The sequence below is a fragment of the Apodemus sylvaticus genome, chromosome 2 (assembly GCF_947179515.1).
Source record: "Apodemus sylvaticus chromosome 2, mApoSyl1.1, whole genome shotgun sequence".
Taxonomy (NCBI): domain Eukaryota; kingdom Metazoa; phylum Chordata; class Mammalia; order Rodentia; family Muridae; genus Apodemus; species Apodemus sylvaticus.
This window is the reverse complement of record NC_067473.1, coordinates 82,106,113-82,123,959: the sequence shown is the minus strand read 5'-3', so window position 1 is coordinate 82,123,959 and position 17,847 is coordinate 82,106,113. Positions and strand designations below refer to the sequence as shown.

Sequence of the window (17,847 nt, the reverse complement as noted above, 5' to 3'; positions counted from 1 at the left end):
ATGGAAGATTTTTCCATCTTCTGAGGTCTTCTTGGATTTCTTTCTTCAAAGACTTGAAGTTCTTTTTTTTTTTTTACTTTATTTTTTTTATTCGATATAATTTATTTACATTTCAAATGATTTCCCCTTTTCTAGCCCCCCCACTCCCCGAAAGTCCCGTAAGCCCCCTTCTCTTCCCCTGTCCTCCCTCCCACCCCTTCCCACTTCCCCGTTCTGGTTTTGCCGAATACTGTTTCACTGAGTCTTTCCAGAACCAGGGGCCACTCCTCCTTTCTTCTTTTATCTCATTTGATGTGTGGATTATGTTTTGGGTATCTTGTCATACAGATCTTTCATTTGTTTGGTTATAGTCACACCAAGATATTTTATATTGTTTGTGGCTATTGGGAAGGGTGTCATTTCCCTAATTTCTTTCTCAGCCTGTTTATCCTTTGAGTATAGGGAAGGCTACTGCTTGTGTTAATTTTATATCCATCCACTTTGCTGAAGTTGTTTATCAGCTGTAGGAGTTCTCTGGTGGAGTTTTTGGGTCTCTTAAGTATACTATCTTATCATATGCAAATAGTGATAATTTGACTTCTTCCTTTCCAATTTCTATCCCTTTGACCTTCTTATGTTGTCTACTTGCTCTGGCTAGAACTTCAAGTACTATACTGAATAAATATTGAGAGAGAAGGCAGCCTAGTCTAGTCCCTGATTTAGGTGGGATTGCTTCAAGTTTCTCACCATTTAGTTTGATATTGGCTACTGCTTTGCTGTATATTGCTTTTATTCTGTTTAGGTATGGGCCTTGAATTCCTGTTCTTTCTAAGACCTTTAACATGAAAGGATGCTGAATTCTGTCAAATGTTTTTTCAGCATCTAATGTAATGACCATGTGTTTTTTTTTTCTTTGAGTTTGTTTATGTAGTGGATTATATTGATGGATTTCTGTATATTGAGTCATCCCTGCATCTTGGGTATGTTGTGCCTTCATTTTCATTAGATTCTAAAAAGTCTTTGATTTATTTCCTTACTTCTTCCTTGACCAAGGTATCCTAGAGTAGAAAATTATTCAACATCCATGTGTTGATCATGGTGAATGATCATTTGATATGTTCTTGAATTCGGTGGGCAAGAATTTTATTGAGCATTTTTGCATCGATATTCATAAGGGAAATTGGTCTAAGGGAATTAATAAGGAAAAAGGTTTTCTTTTTTGTTGGATCTTTATGTGGTTTTGGTATCAGCAAAATTTGATATCAGTGGTATCTTTGTGTGGTCTATGGCTTCATAGAAAGAGTTGGGTAATTTTTTTTGTTTCTATTTTGTGGAATACTTTGAAGAGTATTGGCACTAGGTCTCCTTTGAATGTCTGATAGAATTCTGTACTAAAGCCATCTATCTGGTCCTGTGCTTTTTTTGGTTGGGAGACTGTCAATGACCAATTCTATTACTTTAGGGTTTATGGAACCATTTAGGTGGTCTATCTGGTTCTGATTAAATTTTGGTAGTTGGTATCTGTCTAGGAAATTGTTCATTTCATCCAGATTTTCCAGTTTTGTTGAGTATAGGCTTTTGTCATAGATATGATAATGTTTTGGATTTCCTCAGTTTCTGTTGTTATTTCACCCCTTTCATTTCTAATTTTGTTAATTTGGTTATTGTCTCTGTTCCCTCTGGTTAGTCTGGCTAAAGGTTTATCTATCTTTTTGATTTTCTCAAAGAACCAGCTCCTACTTTTGTTGATTCTTTGTATGGTTCTTTTTGTTTCAACTTGGTTGATTTCAGCTCTGAGTTTCATGGCTTCCTGCCTTCTACTCCTCTTAAGTGTATTTGCTTCTTTTTGTTCTAAAGCTTTCATGTGTTCTGTTAAACTGCTAGTGTATGCTCTCTCCAGCTTCTTTTTGTAGGCACTCAGAGCAATGATTTTCCTCTTAGCACTGCTTACCTTGTGTCCCATAAATTTGGGTATGTTGTGCCTTCATTTTCATTAGATTCTAAAAAGTCTTTGATTTATTTCCTTATTTATTCCTTGACCAAGGTATCCTAGAGTAGAAAATTATTCAGCATCCATGTGTATGTGGCCTTTTTGTTGTTTTTGTTGCTATTGAAGACCACCCTTATTCCATAGTGATATAATGGGAGGCATGGAATGGAATTAGATATATCTCATATCTGTTGAGGCCTGTTTTGTGGCCAATTATATTGTCAATTTTGGAGAAGGTACCATGAGGTGCTGAGAAGAAGGTATATATTCTTTTGATTTAGGATGAAATGTTCTATAGATATCTATTAAATCCATTTGGTCCAAAACTTCTGTTAGTTTCACCCTAACTCCATTTAGGTTGTGTTTCCCTGATCTGTCCATTGAATAGAGTGGGGTGTTTAAGTCCCCCACAATTATTGTGTGGGGTGCAATGTGTGCTTTAAGCTTTAGTAAGGTGTCCTTTACTACGAATGCAGGTGCCCTTGTATTGGGGTCATAGGTGTTCAAAATTGAGAGTTCTTCCTGGTAGATTTTTCCTTTGATGAGGATAAAGTGAACTTCTGTACCTTTTTTGATGACTTTTGGTTGAAAGTCTATTTTATCTGATATTAGAAGGGCTACTCCAGCTTGTTACCTGGGACCATTTGCTTGAAGAACTGTTTTCCAGCCTTTTACTCTTAGGTAGTATTTGTCTTTGACACTGAGGTGTGTTTCCTGTATGCAGCAAAATGTTGGGTCTTGTTTAAGAATCCAGTCTGTTAGTCTATTTCTTTTTATTGGGGAATTAAGTCCATGGATATTAAGAGATATTAAGGAATAGTGATTGTTGCTTCCTGCTGTTTTTTATGTAATTTTTATGTATGCTTGGTTATCTTCTTTTGTGTTTGTTGAAAGAAGAATAATCTCCTGTTTTTTTCTAGGGTGTACTTTTCCTCCTTTTGTTGATGTTTTCCATTAATTATCCTTTGAAGGACTGGATTTGTGGAAAGATACTGGGTAATTTGGTTTTGCCATGAAATACCTTGGTTTCTCCATTTATAGTAATTGAGAGAATTGCTGGATATAGCAGTTTGGTTGGCATTTTTGTTCCCTTAGGGTCTGCATAACGTCTGCCCAGTCTCTTCTAGCCTTCATAGTCTCTAGGAGAAGTCTGGTTAATTCTGATAGGTCTACCTTTATATGTTACTTGACCTTTTTCCCTTACTGCTTTTAATATTCTTTCTTTGTTAGGCACATTTGGTGTTTTAATTATAATGTGACGGGATGAATTTCTTTTCTGGTCAAATCTATTTGGAGTTCTGTAGGCTTCTTGTATGTTCATGGGCATCTCTTTCTTTAGGTTAGGGAAGTTTTCTTCTATAATTTTGTTGAAGATATTTACTGGCCTTTTAAGTTGGAAATCTTCACTCTCTTCTATGCCCATAATCCTTAGGTTTGGTCTTCTCATTTTGTCCTGGATTTCCTGGATATTTCGGGTCAGGAGCTTTTTTTATTTTTCATTTTCTTTGACTGTTGTATCAATGCTTTCTATGGGATCTTCTGCATCTGAGATTATCTCTTCTATCTCTTGTATTCTGTTGCTGATGCTTGTATCCATGACTCCTGAATTCTTTCCTAGATTTTCTATGTCCCAAGTTGTCTCCCTTTGTGATTTCTTTATTGTTTCTACCTTCTTCTTTAGGTCCTGGATTGCTTTCTTTAATTCCTTCACCTATTTTGTTGTGTTTTCCCTTAGTTCTTCAAGGGCTTCTCCCTGTTTTCTTGTGTTCTCCTGTATTTCTTTAAGGGGGTTATTTATGTCCTTCTTGAAGCCCTCCATGATGCTTTCCATCAGCATCATGACCCGTGATTTTAAATCCAAATCTTTCCTGGTGTGTTGGTGTCCAGGACTTGCTGTTGTGGGAGAATTGGGTTTTGATGATGCCATATTGCCTTGATTTCTGTAGCAACGTTCCCATGTTTGCCTTTTGCCATCTGGTTATCTCTGATGCTAGTTGGGCCTGCTGTCACTGGCTGGAGCTTGCCCCTCCTGTGTGCCTGCAGGCCTATCTCAGCAACCCTGGGTGAGTTGCTTTCCTATGGCACATATTGCTGTGGTGCTGCCAAGTTCCTGGGTGTAGTTGGAGCCCTGATCCTCTACTCTGGTGAAGCCTGCCTACCAATCTGTTGCACAGTCATGGAAGCAAAGATGGCAGCCAAGAGCCACTCTCTTTTGTTGTATTTGGGTATGTAACACTGTGGATTGGATCAGCTCTGGATGCAGGTTGGGCTGGCTGTCTTCTCCTCACTGGCTGCTGGGTGTATAGCTGGCTTCCTGCGCTGTCTGGGTTTTTCCTTTGACCAGTAAGAAGTGTCCTTCCATGTCTCTTTTGATGACTTTAGGTTGAAAGTCAATTTTTTTTCTGATATTTGAATGGATACTCAGGCCTTTATCCTGGGACCATTTGCTTGTAAAATTGTTTTCCAGCCTTTTACTCTGAGGTAGTGTTTGTCTTTGACTCTGAGGTGTGTTTCCTGTATGCAGCAAAATGTAGGGTCCTGTTTACATATCCAGTCTGTTAGTCTTTGTCTTTTTATTGGGGAATTGAATGCATTGATGATGAGAGATATCAAGTAATAGTGATTATTACTTCCTGTTATTTTTGATGTTGTTTTTATATTTGATTGGTTAGCTTCTTTTGGGTTTGATGGAAGAAGGTTACTACTATCTTGCTCTTTCCAAGGTATAGTTTCCCTCCTTGTATTGGTGTTTTCCACCTATTATCCTTTGTAGGGTTGGGTTTGTGGAAAGATATTGTGTAAATTTGGTTTTATCATGGAATATCTTGATTTCTCCATCTATGGTGACTGAGAGTTTTGCTGAGTATAGTAGACTGGGCTGACATTTATGTTCTCTTAGGGTCTGCCCAGGATCTTCTAGCTTTCATAGTTTCTTATGAGAAGTCTGGTGTAAGTCTGATAGGTCTGCCTTTGTATTTTATTGACCTTTTCCCCTTACTACTATTAATATTCTTTCTTGGTTTAGTGCATTTGGTGTTTTCATTATTATGTGACAGGAGGAATTTCTGTTCTGGTCATCTGTTTGGAGTTCTGTAGGCTTCTTGTATGTTCATGGGCATCTCTTTCTTTAGGTTTGGTAAGTTTTCATCTATAATCTTGCTGAAGATATTTACTGGCCCTTTAAGATGTAAATCCTCCCTCTCTTCTTACCTATATTCCTTAGGTTTGGTCTTCTTATTGAGTCCTGGACTTCCTTGATGTTTTGGGTTACAATATTTTTGCATTTTGCATTTTCTTTGACTGTTGAGTCAATGTTTTCTGTGGAATCTACAGCATCCAAGATTATTTCTTCTGTCTTGTGTTCTGTTGTTAATGCTTGCATCTATGGCTCCTGAATTCTTTGCAAGGTTTTCTATCTCCAGATATGTTTCACTTTTTGATTTCTTTATTGTTTCTACTTCCATTTTTAGATCTTAGATTGTTTTGTTTAATGCCTTCACTTGATTGTTTGTGTTTTTCTGAAATTCTTTAAGGGATATTTGTGTTTCCTCTTTAATGACTTCTATCTGTTGACCCATGTTCTCCTGTGTTTCTTTCAGGAATTTTTGCGATTCCTCTTTAAGGGCTCCTGCCTGTTGACCCATGTTCTCCCATAATGCCCTATTGGATTTTTGTGTTTGTGCTTTAAGGGCTTCTACCTGTTGACCCATGTTCTCCTGTATTCCTTTAAAGGAGTTATTTATGCCCTTCTTGAATTCCTCCATCAACATCATGAGATGTGATTTAAAATTCAGCTCTTGCTTTTCTGATGTGATGGAGTATCCAGGATTTGCTGTTGTGGGTGAACTGGGTTCTGATAGTACCATATTGCCTTGGTTTTTGTTGGTAATGATCTTTCATTTGTCTTTGGCCATCTAGTTATCTCTGGTGTTACTGGTCTTGCTGTCTCTAACTTCTCTGTCCTGCAAGCCTGTGTATCTGTACTCCTGTGATTCCCTTTCTCTCAAATGCCCTGTGTGGTGCTTGTTCTCCATAAAGTATCAGGAAATGGGGTCTTCCCTCTGGCAGAACTAGCAGCAATTTCCCATATCAGAACAAATGGGGCAGCTCTTTATTTTTGAGAATAGTTTTTCCTATGAATTTGCAAATTGTTCTTTTCAACTCTATGAAGAATCGAGTTGGAATTTTGATTTACCAAGTTTAAATATGGTCCTTGAATTCCTCATCTTTCCAAGACTTTTATCATGAAAGGATGTTAGATGTTGTCAAATGCTTTCTCAGCATCAAATGATGTGATCATTTGTCTTTTTTCTTTGAGTTTTTTTATATAGTGGTTTGCATTGATGGATTTCTGTATATTGAACCATCTTTGCATCATGGGAATGAAGCCTACTTGATAATGATGGATTATCTTTTGGATGTGCTCTTAGATTCAGTTTGTGAGCATTTTATTGAGTATTTTTGTATCAGCATTCTTAAGGGAAATTGATCTGAAGTTCTTTTTCTTTGTTAGTCTTTTTGTAGTTTAGGTATAAGTATGATTGTGTTTTCATATAATGAATTTGTACTATTCTTTCTGTTTCTATTTTGTGGAATAGTTTGAAAGTATTGGTATTAGGTCTTCTTTTACGGTCTGAGAGAATTCTGCACTAAAGCCTCCTTGTCCTGTTTTTTGTTTGTTTGTTTGTTTGTTTTTGTTTGGGGGATTTGTTTTTTGTTTTTGTTTTTGTTTTGGGGGTTTGTTTTGTTTTGTTTTGTTTTGTTTTGTTTTGTTTTGTTTTGTTTTGTTTTGAGACAAGGTTTCTCTGTATAGCCCTGGCTGTCATGGAACTCACTTTGTACACCAGGCTGGCCTCAAACTTAGAAGTTTGCCTGATTCTGCCTCCCAGAGTGCTGGGATTACTGGTGTGCTGCCTCCACCCTGGCTTGGTTTTTTTTTTTTGTTTGTTTGTTTGTTTTGTTTTGTTTTTTTGTTTTTTTGTTTTTTGTTTTTTGTTTTTTGTTTTTTGTTTTAGTTTTATTTTATTTGGGGATTTTTTTTGGGGGGGTTTGGTTGGGAGACTTTAATGACTGCATCTATTTCTTTAGGGTTAATGGGAATATTTAGAGGGTGTATCTAATCCTTATTTAACTTAGGCATTTGGCATCTGTCTAAAACATTGTCCATGTCATCCAGATTTTCCAGGGAGCAGTACATCCTTGTGGAGATGGATGGATGCATCAAGAGAGGAGGTATGTGATGGGTAACAGTCAGTGGGAGGACCAGGATGGGGATAACATCTGAAGTGTAAAAAAATGATTAAATAAAATAAAACATAAAAATACAAAACACAGGGTAATTTTTATTGTGCCCTTAGTTATTCTGTTTTCTTTTTTTCTATTCTGAGGTATTCTTAAAAAATTGAATAGTTGTGTCTTTGGCACAGTTTTCTTCTATGATCATATTGAAGTTTGTGTGTTTGCCATAGACGTGGAATTCATCTCTGTCACCTCTGAGTGTAATTTGAAGATTTGACTTATTTTACATTGTCCCATATCCACAGTACTTTCTAAGCCTACACTTGACTAACTGAACCATATTTACATCCCCACAGTCTGAGTTCTATTGACCATACAGTTAATGTGCGTGTGTGTGTGTGTGTGTGTGTGTGTGTGTGTGTGTGTGTGTTCTGTAAGAAAAATCCCTTAACCTTAGTGTGTTTGGAGGAGGTGACTTTTTCTTAATTTTATCAAAAGACTTGTTAATTTCTTGCTGAGACATTAAAGCAATTGTCAAATATGTATGGAAGTTACCACGAATGTTTTCAAAACAGGATGGATACCTTGGGGAATATAAATTGTTATTCTACTTCTTTTTATGGGATATTATTACTCTTACTTTTGTTCACAAGGACTGGGATCAGTTAATGTATGCATACAATTATGGCTTGAAAAGACTATCACACACATGGGAAACCCAGACCTCAGCTGTTTCTATTCTACTGTTCTCCTAGAATTTGGAAAGTTCACTTTTCCATTTGATGGTCCCACTTCATAACAATGTCAAGATCAGAAGTGCCTTCTCCAGATGAAATGATAACAATGGGTCTAGAGGGAGATGAGCTGATGACATTTCTTCCATATAACTACTTCTTAAGGCCTAATTCTTTAAGGATGCTTATGGGAGGCCCAGACGGTGAGTGGTTCTTTTTTCTTTCTTTTTCTTTTTGTAAGTTCTTTTCATTATAGTGAGAGTAGTAGGTGGTAGAATGAATCAGGATTCTGTAATAAATGATTTGAGCATTTTCTCCTTACGATTTTGTTTCTGAGATATATTGAATCATAAGTAAACCAGAGGTGCTTGCAGACTTAAAAATATCAGTGTATTGATTTATAAAAGAAGACCAATTATACTCAGTTTGATCTCTTCTAAATGTGATAGTAGACAGGGCCTAGTAGGATGGATAGAGATAGGAAAATCTAATGGGCTGAAGATGATCACTAAGTATTATATATTAAATGAAAATATCATGATACACATTAGTTTTTATAATGAATCTACACTGATGTATATTTAAAAATTAACTCTATCTCAAACTTTAATGAGCCTATCAGACAGATGATTGTACTGACTGTGGGCTCTAAGATTTCTAAATTCATGGTTCCTTTTAGGTATGGCTAGATGTTTTCGATTTCCATCCCTGTAACAAAACTCCTGAACTGTCTTAAGGAATAAAAATCAAGTGACAACCATTTACTCTCTCGCAGGGGTTGGTTTACAATATTGATGCATTCTATTTGTGTTTTGTATTTTTCCATTTTACTATTTTATCAAGTTTTCAACTTTTTACATAGATTTGTTTAATATATTCCAATTATTTCTCATAATATACATATTTTATAGGAACTTCAAAAATATTTGGAAATTTCTCCTCATTTATTATCCTTACTCAAATGAATTTTCCTTATTCAAATTTAAATTTCAGTAGGATTTTTAGTCATTTTATTAAAATGAATTTCTTTTCCTTAATTCAGGTTTTCTAAATCAAACCTTGCAGTACTAAAGCTTAACAATATTGATTAAGACTTTCATCAGCAGTGGGAATTATATTTATAATTCTTGAATAATGTACAATTATTTAATGTGAAATTCACTAAGGTTTCTCTGCTATTATAAATGTCTATGAATATACTCTGGGTTTCAATACTTAAAACAAACTATTGCAAATTTAACTAATGTGGAAGCTGCCAAAACTTCAATTTCCTTTTAAAATAAAAGATGATTTTCTCAGCATATATCACATGGTAAGAAATCAGTTTTCACTCATGAGAGCTATGGCCTTTTTTCACCAACCCTCAGTGCCAGTGGGCCTCAAATAAAAATGCCAATTTATGAATTAGAAGGTGGTTTATTTTCTGTATTGGATAAACATTTACAATGCAATGGACATGAAGTAGAGATGTTGAAGTGCATATTTTTGGCATAAGAATAAAGCACTTTATATTACTGTCTTTTACCTAATTAAATTATCATCTTTTTATATTAATTATACTTGTGCTTATAGTAATAAATTATTGAAGTTTAATTAATAGTAAAATATATGTATATAGTTTGTCCAGTTGGTTTAAAATTAATATTGGACTAAAGTTCTTACAGTTAACAAACTAAGGTCGTAATTAAGTATTCTCCTGGAGGTTTATTTAGTTTTCTTATTTTATTTGTTTTTGTCTATTTCTATGTCTATGCTATGTCTATGTCTAATGTACATGTATATATACATATAGTATCTGTCTACCTCTTGCATGCCTGGTCAGAAAGAAGTTGTATCCCCTTCAACCTGAGTCACATATAGTCATAAGCCACCATGTCAATGCTGAGAATCAAACTTGGGTCTTTCAAAAAGCAAAACATGCTTTTGCTCACTGAGGTAAACCTTTACCCCATATCCTGGAGCTTTAATAAATAAAACACCACCCTGCAGCTCCTGTAAATATCTGTTGGTGAGAGAATCAGGTGTTCATCACTAGTAATTGGGAAGAATCCATTCTTTTACTAAATTAAGCTTTTTAGGTGCAAAATAATGTAAATATTAAATTGTGACTTATGGTTTCATAGCCATTTAAAATTTATAGGATAGCCCCAGGCACTAACTTCTAAATTATTTCCATACATACATGCATGTGCCTATACATGTGGAATATATGCATAAACTTGACAATGTTTTGGACACTTTGTTTTCACAAGAATCTGATTCAGTGTAGTTGTTTTTATTTCTCTATCACAAGCTGATTTAATGTAATGAATTAAATTAATTCAATGATAAGTTGACCCTGGTCACCATGTCAAATAACTAACATCAGCACTAGATGTAAGACTGTTGTGTGAAACTGTGAAAAGTGTGTGGATTCTGATGATGTCTGGAAACATTGGGGATCTTGTTTTCTATGGCATGGGAAGGAGTATGTTTTGAAACAGAAATATACAAACAGGATCAGTATCTGTTCATCTTCAGTGAGTTCATGTTTGCCATACTGTGTTGATAATAGTGTTTGTCTTAGTGTCCCAAGTTCTCTCTTATTGGGGATATATATGTAGTCTGTAGTCACTACAGAAACCATGAAAGTAATAGAGAGAAATGACCATGTAGGGGTGGGATAGAAGCAAAAAGAACAAAATATTAATACAATGAACTCCTCAGTGAACTAGATAAAGGGCAGCTTCTTAGAGTGCGAAGGGGGATAAATACAGAAGAAAGAGGTAGGTAGGTAAGATATCAACATGGATTTCTGAAAAGCCTTAACTACTCATTCTATTAACTGATGACACTGCTCTTCCTAAGAAAAGAAAAACACTATTTGTCTTGGTAGCTGAGGTTAGTTCTTTAAACCTGGAGCTTCACAAAAGGTCTAAATGGGGTCTAAAGTTGGAGTCTAAAGTGGGAGAGGCCTAGGGCCATTTAGAACCAGAATTAATGGTCATAGGGTATAGAAAGTAAAATAATTGTTTCCAACTGTATCTCACACTTTAATTCAGATTCTGGAGATGTAAGATTTCTTGGAAAATGTAACATTAAAACAGACAGATTGAGAAAGACATTTGGTTGATTAAACCTGTATGATTACCATGGAATACCACTATGATTACATTAGAATTATGAGTCAAAGCATGGATAGTTATAAAATAGAGCACAGTAAAATTATAGACTATGAGAATGACTAACCTAAGATTTTCAATTTCTCTTCTGAATATTTTCCAGATTAATGTAGCTTTTTTCAGTTGTACAAATATGATTAACGTTCTATGCACATCACTACTGTTCTAGCTGTAAACAAGGAATTAGGCAATTAAATCAATAGGATTGGATTTCTACGACATGAAACTTGGATGTAATACAGGCCCACAAACTTGGCATTCTGTTCAGATATGATTGTGATTGTATTGATTATCTGTAATTATCTATATAACAGCAGATACATGGAAGACATAGAAATGTAGTCTATGATGTACAGTCTGGAAGATCAAAAGTTAAAGAGACAGGCTTTTCAAGAATTAGTATGGAAAATAGAATGAAAATATAGCTAGTGTATCACAAACTTGATGTATGCTGTATTATTTTTTTCAGATATATGAAATAAACTTCTACTATGCTCTTAAGTTGAACACACTCTCCACTTATGTTCTCACACAAGGATGTCCTTTATTTCCAAGCTGGGTTTGGAGTCCTAGCCAATATGTTTCTTTTTTGTTTCTATATTTTTATCATCGTAGGTCACAGACCTAAGCCCACGGACCTGATCTCCTGTCAACTGACCTTTGTGCACATATCCATGTTCCTCACTGCAGGGGATATTTCCCTTTTCGACTTATTTGAGATTCTGAACGTTGAGAATGACTTCAAATGTAAGGCAACTTTTTATATAAGCAGGGTGATGAGAGGCCTCTCTATCTGCATCACCTGCCTCCTGAGTGTGGTCCAGGCTGTCACTATCAGTCCCAGTGCCTCACAGTTGGCAACGTTTAAACAAAAAGTAAAAAAATACATGATATATGCTTTATTATGTATTTGGTCTTTCAATATATCCTTTAGTATTAACCAGATCTTCTATGTTGCTGCTTATACCAATGTGAGTGAGACCAGCCAGATGAATGTCATAAAATATTGCTCACTCTTACCCATGAATTACATCATCAGAGCATTGATTTTAACAGTGACAACTTCCAGAGATGTGTTTCTTGTAGGAGTCATGCTGATCACAAGTACATACATGGTGATTATCTTGCTCAGACATCAGAGGCAATGCAAGCATCTTCATAGTATCAGCCAGCTCAGAGCATCCCCTGAGGAAAGGGCCACCCAGATTATCTTGTTGCTGGTGGTTTTCTTTGTGGTTATGTATTGGGTAGACTTCATCATCACAATTACTTCATTCTTCTTATGGAGGTATGACCCAGTCATCCTGACTGTTCAGAAGTTTATGATGAATGCCTATCCCACAATTACTCCTTTGGTACAAATCAGCATTGACAAGAGAATAATCACTATGCTGAAAAACTTTCAGTCAAAATGCTACCATATGTTCTTAAAAACATGTTTTTTCTCTTCATTATAATGTTATTAATTTATTTCAGATTTATATGTACAAGTGTTGTGCCAGAGGACATGCATGTCTGCATTTCTGGTGTCCACAGAGGTCAGAAGATGTCATGGCATCAACTGGAGTTGGGCTTACCACAGGGTATAAAGAATCATCCTGTGTAGCACTAGTCATTTTGTTTCCAAAATACAGATCTTTAAACTTTAATGGTTTAAGTAGCAAAGCCAGATTCTTCATATGATTTAAATAAAATTTGTGTTATTGCACATATACATTATTATGACCCTTCTGTCTTCAAATAGTAGAGAGTTCTTAAGTTAATTGTACACAATAAATTGATACTTTCATATGAATACTCTTTCTCCTTTTAACTTTATATAATAAATTTTGCTTTGATGCTGAAGTTACTCAAAGGAATATCCACACTGGTAGTCACTTTTAAGCTTTCTTTTTTCCTTCCTGACAAAGTAGCCTTTTTTAAAAATAATTTTTAATTATTTTTATACACTCCATATTTTATTTCACCCAGCCAACCCTTGTTCACCCTCTGATTTTTCCACATCCCATACCTCCTCACCCCATCTCCAAGTGGATGTTCCCTCCCCCCACCCCACCTGACCTCTAAACTCCCTGGGGCCTCCAGTGTCTTGAGGGTTAGGTGTATCACCTCTGAATGAACACAGACCAGGCAGTCCTCTACTGTATGTGTGTTGGGGGCCTCATATCAGCTGGTGAATGCCACCTGTTTGGTGGTTCAGTGTTTGAGAGATCCTGGGAGTCTAGATTAATTGAGACTGCTGGTCTTCCTAAAGGGTTGCCCTCAGATTCATTCAGCCTTCCATAATTCAACAGTAGGGGCCAGCTGCTTCTGTCCTTGTTTGGGTGCGAATATCTGCATCTGACTCTTTCAGCTGCTTTCTTTTGTTTATACTAAATCTTTTGTTTTTATTAGTGCTACATTCACTAATCAAAAATATTTTAAATATTTTGTTGTAGGTTTATGTTTCCACTAATCATAATTTATGTGGATCCATAAAAAAATAATGTCAATTTTTAGTTTCCACTTTTACCACATTTATTTAATGCATTTCTTATGAAAATGTAATGTGCGTGTTTATCTATTCATTTTATCTACTCATTGAGATATTAATGGGAAAAATGTTTTATATACACATTCATGTTGTGCAATGTGTTTTATTATGTATTTGTATGCATTTATGTATGTGTGTGCACAGCTGAAGCATGTGTGTTTGTGTACACATAGAGACCAGGAAGTAATGTTGGCAGTTGTTCTCTTTTGCTGTTCACCTGGTGCCTTTTTTTTTCTTTTTTTTTTTTATTCGATATAATTTATTTACATTTCAAATGATTTCCCTTTTCTAGCCCCCCGACTCCCCGAAAGTCCCGTAAGCCCCCTTCTCTTCCCCTGTCCTCCCACCCACCGCTTCCCACTTCCCCATTCTGGTTTTGCCAAATACTGTTTCACTGAGTCTTTCCAGAACCAGGGGCCACTCCTCCTTTCTTCTTGTACCTCATTTGATGTGTGGATTATGTTTTGGGTATTCCAGTTTTCTAGGTTAATATCCACTTATTAGTGAGTGCATACCATGATTCACCTTTTGAGTCTGGGTTACCTCACTTAGTATGATATTCTCTAGCTCCATCCATTTGCCTAAGAATTTCATGAATTCATTGTTTCTAATGGCTGAATAGTACTCCATTGTGTAGATATCACCTGGTGTCTTGTAGAGCATCTCTCTCTGTGACCTGGACCAAGGGGGCAGTCTTAGGGATTCTCCTGTTTTCACCTCTCCAGCTCTGGGACCACAAGTGTTTACCACCAGACTTCATCATTCCAGCATTCTAATAATATATTCTGATTAGGGTTTCTGCTTCTCCTATTCCTCTCAGTTTGTACTTGTGCTTCAGCCCCCCTCATCCATTCATAACTATATATTCCATTTTTCCTGTCTAGGGAGATGTAATGTTATGCCAAGAAGCATTTGTGAACTGCAAATGACCACCAGTGAACCATTTTTGATGCAGTTGTACTAGGGTCTCTTTATTACAAGCTCTTGTCTGGGTTTTCCTCTAACCTAACCATGACACAGCAGCATGAGAAGGTGGACCAGCCTTCAACCCTCAACAGGACAAGGTTTCATAGGAAATTGGGAGCAAGTGAGGGGATCTAGCCTGGGAAGTAGCTAGTAGAATGACTGTTGTAAGCAGACATGTGGGTGTTATTAAGCAAGACTGTAACAATCCCAAACAGTGTGAAAGTACATCTGAGACAATCAGACTAATACTTGATTAATTGTTGCTAGGCAGTAGCTAGGGAGTTCCTCTTGCATATGGGCCAAGGACAAGCCCTGAGCTCCTTCCTGGTACTTGGGTAGAGCTTGTGTATTTTTTTGTTAGTTATTTTCTTTATTTACATTTCAAATGTTATCCCCTTTCATTGTTTCCCCTCCAAAACCCCCCTATCCCATCTCTCCTCCCCCTGCTCCCCCACCTACCCACTCCCACTTTCCTGTCCTGACATTCCCCTATACTGGAGAAAGGAGCCGTCACAGGACCAAGGTCCTCTCCTCCCATTGATGTGCATTTTTTTAAAGATGGCAGCTGATCCCAAGATGGAAATGGTTTGGCCTCTCAGCATCCTTCCCATCCTCCTCTTATTCTATACATAAACTTTATGGTTTTGTGAATTATGGCTTGATTATGAACAACTTAATAGCTAAAACTCACATAGAAGCAATAACATATACCATGCTTGTTTTTATGGGTCAGTGTTACACCAGTCAGAATGAGGTTTTGTAGTTCTACCTTTTACCTGTAAATGTCATTAATTTAATGGCTAAGTAATGATCTATTATGTAAAGATATCTATTTTTCTTTTCTCATTCATCTGTTGATGGCCATCTAGGTTGTTTCAAATTCCTGGATATTATGAATATTCAGTGCCTCTGTAGTAGGATCAAGTGTCTATGTTTAATAGTGGCATAGCTGCATCTTGAATAAATCTGGTCCCACCTTCCTGAGGAACCACTACACTGATTTCCACTGTGAATGTACATATTTATGCCCCTGACAGCAACACATGAGTGTTCTTCTTATTCCACATATTTCCCAGCATTAAGTGTAAATTGCATTATTCATCTTGACCATTCTGTCTAGCAAAAGGTTAAGTTACATGGTAGCTTTAACTTGCATTACACTGATGACTAGGGATGTTGAACTGTTCTTTAAATGTCTCTCTGCCATTTGAGTTTCCTTTTTTGGAAATGATTTGTTCTGATCTGTACCCCACATTCAATTGATATTGAGCTTTTTGAGTTCTTTATATATTTTGGATATCAGTCCAGTACTGGCTGGTATTCTGTCAACTTGACACAAGGTTGAGTCATCAGAGAGAAAGGAACTTCAGTTCATGAAATACCTCTATAAGATCCTTCAGTAAGGCATCTAGTCAACTAGTTACCAAAGAGCCAGTGCATTGTGGGTGGTATGACCCTAAGGCTACTGGTCTTGCGTTCTGTACAAAAGCAGGCTGAGCACACCAGGGAAAGCAATCCAGTAAGCAACAGTTCTCTCTGGGTCCTCTGCATCACCTCCTGTTTCTATGATCCTCCCCTGATTGAGTTCCTGTCCTGACAATTTTTTGTTTGTTTGTGAACAGCAATGTAAGCTGAATAATCCCTTTCTTCCCCAACTTGCTTTTTGTTTATGGTGTTTTCTCACAGGTATAGAAGTCCTAAGAAAAGCCCTGTACAGGATAGGTAGTTGGTAAAAAATATTTTCCCATTCTGTAGCTAATTTGTCTGAAGGATGTCTTTTGCCTTGCAGAATATTCATGGGGCGTTATTTATAAATTGTTCTTTTTAGTGTCTGGTAATCACTTTTCTGTTCTGAAGGGTATTTTTTTTTCATGTGAAAATGTTTTCAAAATATTACCACCTTTCTTGTTTGTCAGTTTCAGTATATCTGTTCTTTATGTTGAGATTTTTGATTCATTTGGAGTTGAGTTTTGGGGAGTATGAAAACCATGGATCTATTTGCATTCTATATACAGACATTAAGTTTGATCAATATAATCTGTTGAAGATATTGTATTTTTTCCATCATGCACTTCTTTTTTTTTCACCAAAAATCATGTGTCTATTGGTTTGTGGTCTTATGTGTGGGTCTTCAATTCTACTCTACTCATCAATGATCTTCCTACCAAATCCCTCAGTTGGAAACACCATCCCTCTGACCTATAAAAGCCTTCTCTTCCTCACAGTGAATGCTGAGTTCTTGAAGTCCAATTCAAGGGAAGGCAGCTGTAAATGCTTTCTGTAATTAATGGTTGCTTTAAATAATTCAGCCATGATGATTTGGGTCAATGGGTGGGCATTAAAAATACTTTCAACAATTCTTTTATTGTTCAGCAGTGAGTTTTAGCTATCCTGCTTGTGTGTATGTGTGTGGGCACACATGTGCATGTGCGTGCGTGCATGCGTGCGTGCCTGTGTGTGTGTGTGTGTGTGTGTGTGTGTGTGTGTGTGTGTGTGTGTTTGTGTGTGTGTTCATATTTTTATATGGTATTGTGCATTTTTCTTTTTTGGATCTTTAGATATTTTATTTTTTTGTATATATTTTTTGATTTTCTATATTCTTTGTTTACATTCCAAATGCTTTCCCCTTTTCCAGTTCCCCCCTCCCCATATGTCCCAAAAGTCCTCCTCTCTCCATCCATTCTCCAATCATTCCCCCCTCCCTTTTCTCTGTCCTGGTACTCCCCTACAATGCTGGATCAAGCCTTTCCAGGATCAGGGCCCTCATCTTCCTTCTTCATAGGAATCATTTGATATGCTAATTGTGTCTTCAGTATTCAGAGCTTCTGGGCTAATTAATATCCACTTATCAATGATTGCATTCCATGTGTATTCTTTTGTGATTGGGTTACCTCACTTAGGATGATATTTTCCAGTTCCAACCATTGGTGGGGAGTGGGGACCCAGAAAAGGGGAAATCATTTGAAATGTAAATAAAAAATTATATCAATAAAAATATTTTTTTAAATTAATGACTTCATTGTTTTTAATTGCTGAGTACTATTCCATTGTGTAAATATACCACATTTTCTGTATCCATTCCTCTATTGAGGGATATCTGGCTTTTTTTCCAGCTTCTGGATATTATAAATAAGGCTGCTATGAACATAGTTGAGCATGTGTGCATATTGCATGCTGGGGAATCCTCTGGGTATATGCCCAAGAGAGGTATAGCAAGGTCCTCTGGAAGGGTCATGTCCAGTTTTC

General features: G+C 36.5%; 1 protein-coding gene across 1 annotated transcript; it reads left to right on the top strand.

Moving 5' to 3' along the window:
• Positions 1–11,623: 11,623 nt before the first annotated feature.
• Positions 11,624–12,559, top strand: LOC127677467 (vomeronasal type-1 receptor 90-like). Its single transcript, XM_052172550.1, has one exon. It carries the CDS (start codon positions 11,624–11,626, stop codon positions 12,557–12,559), a length of 936 nt encoding a protein of 311 aa, XP_052028510.1.
• The last annotated feature ends 5,288 nt before the right edge of the window (positions 12,560–17,847 follow it).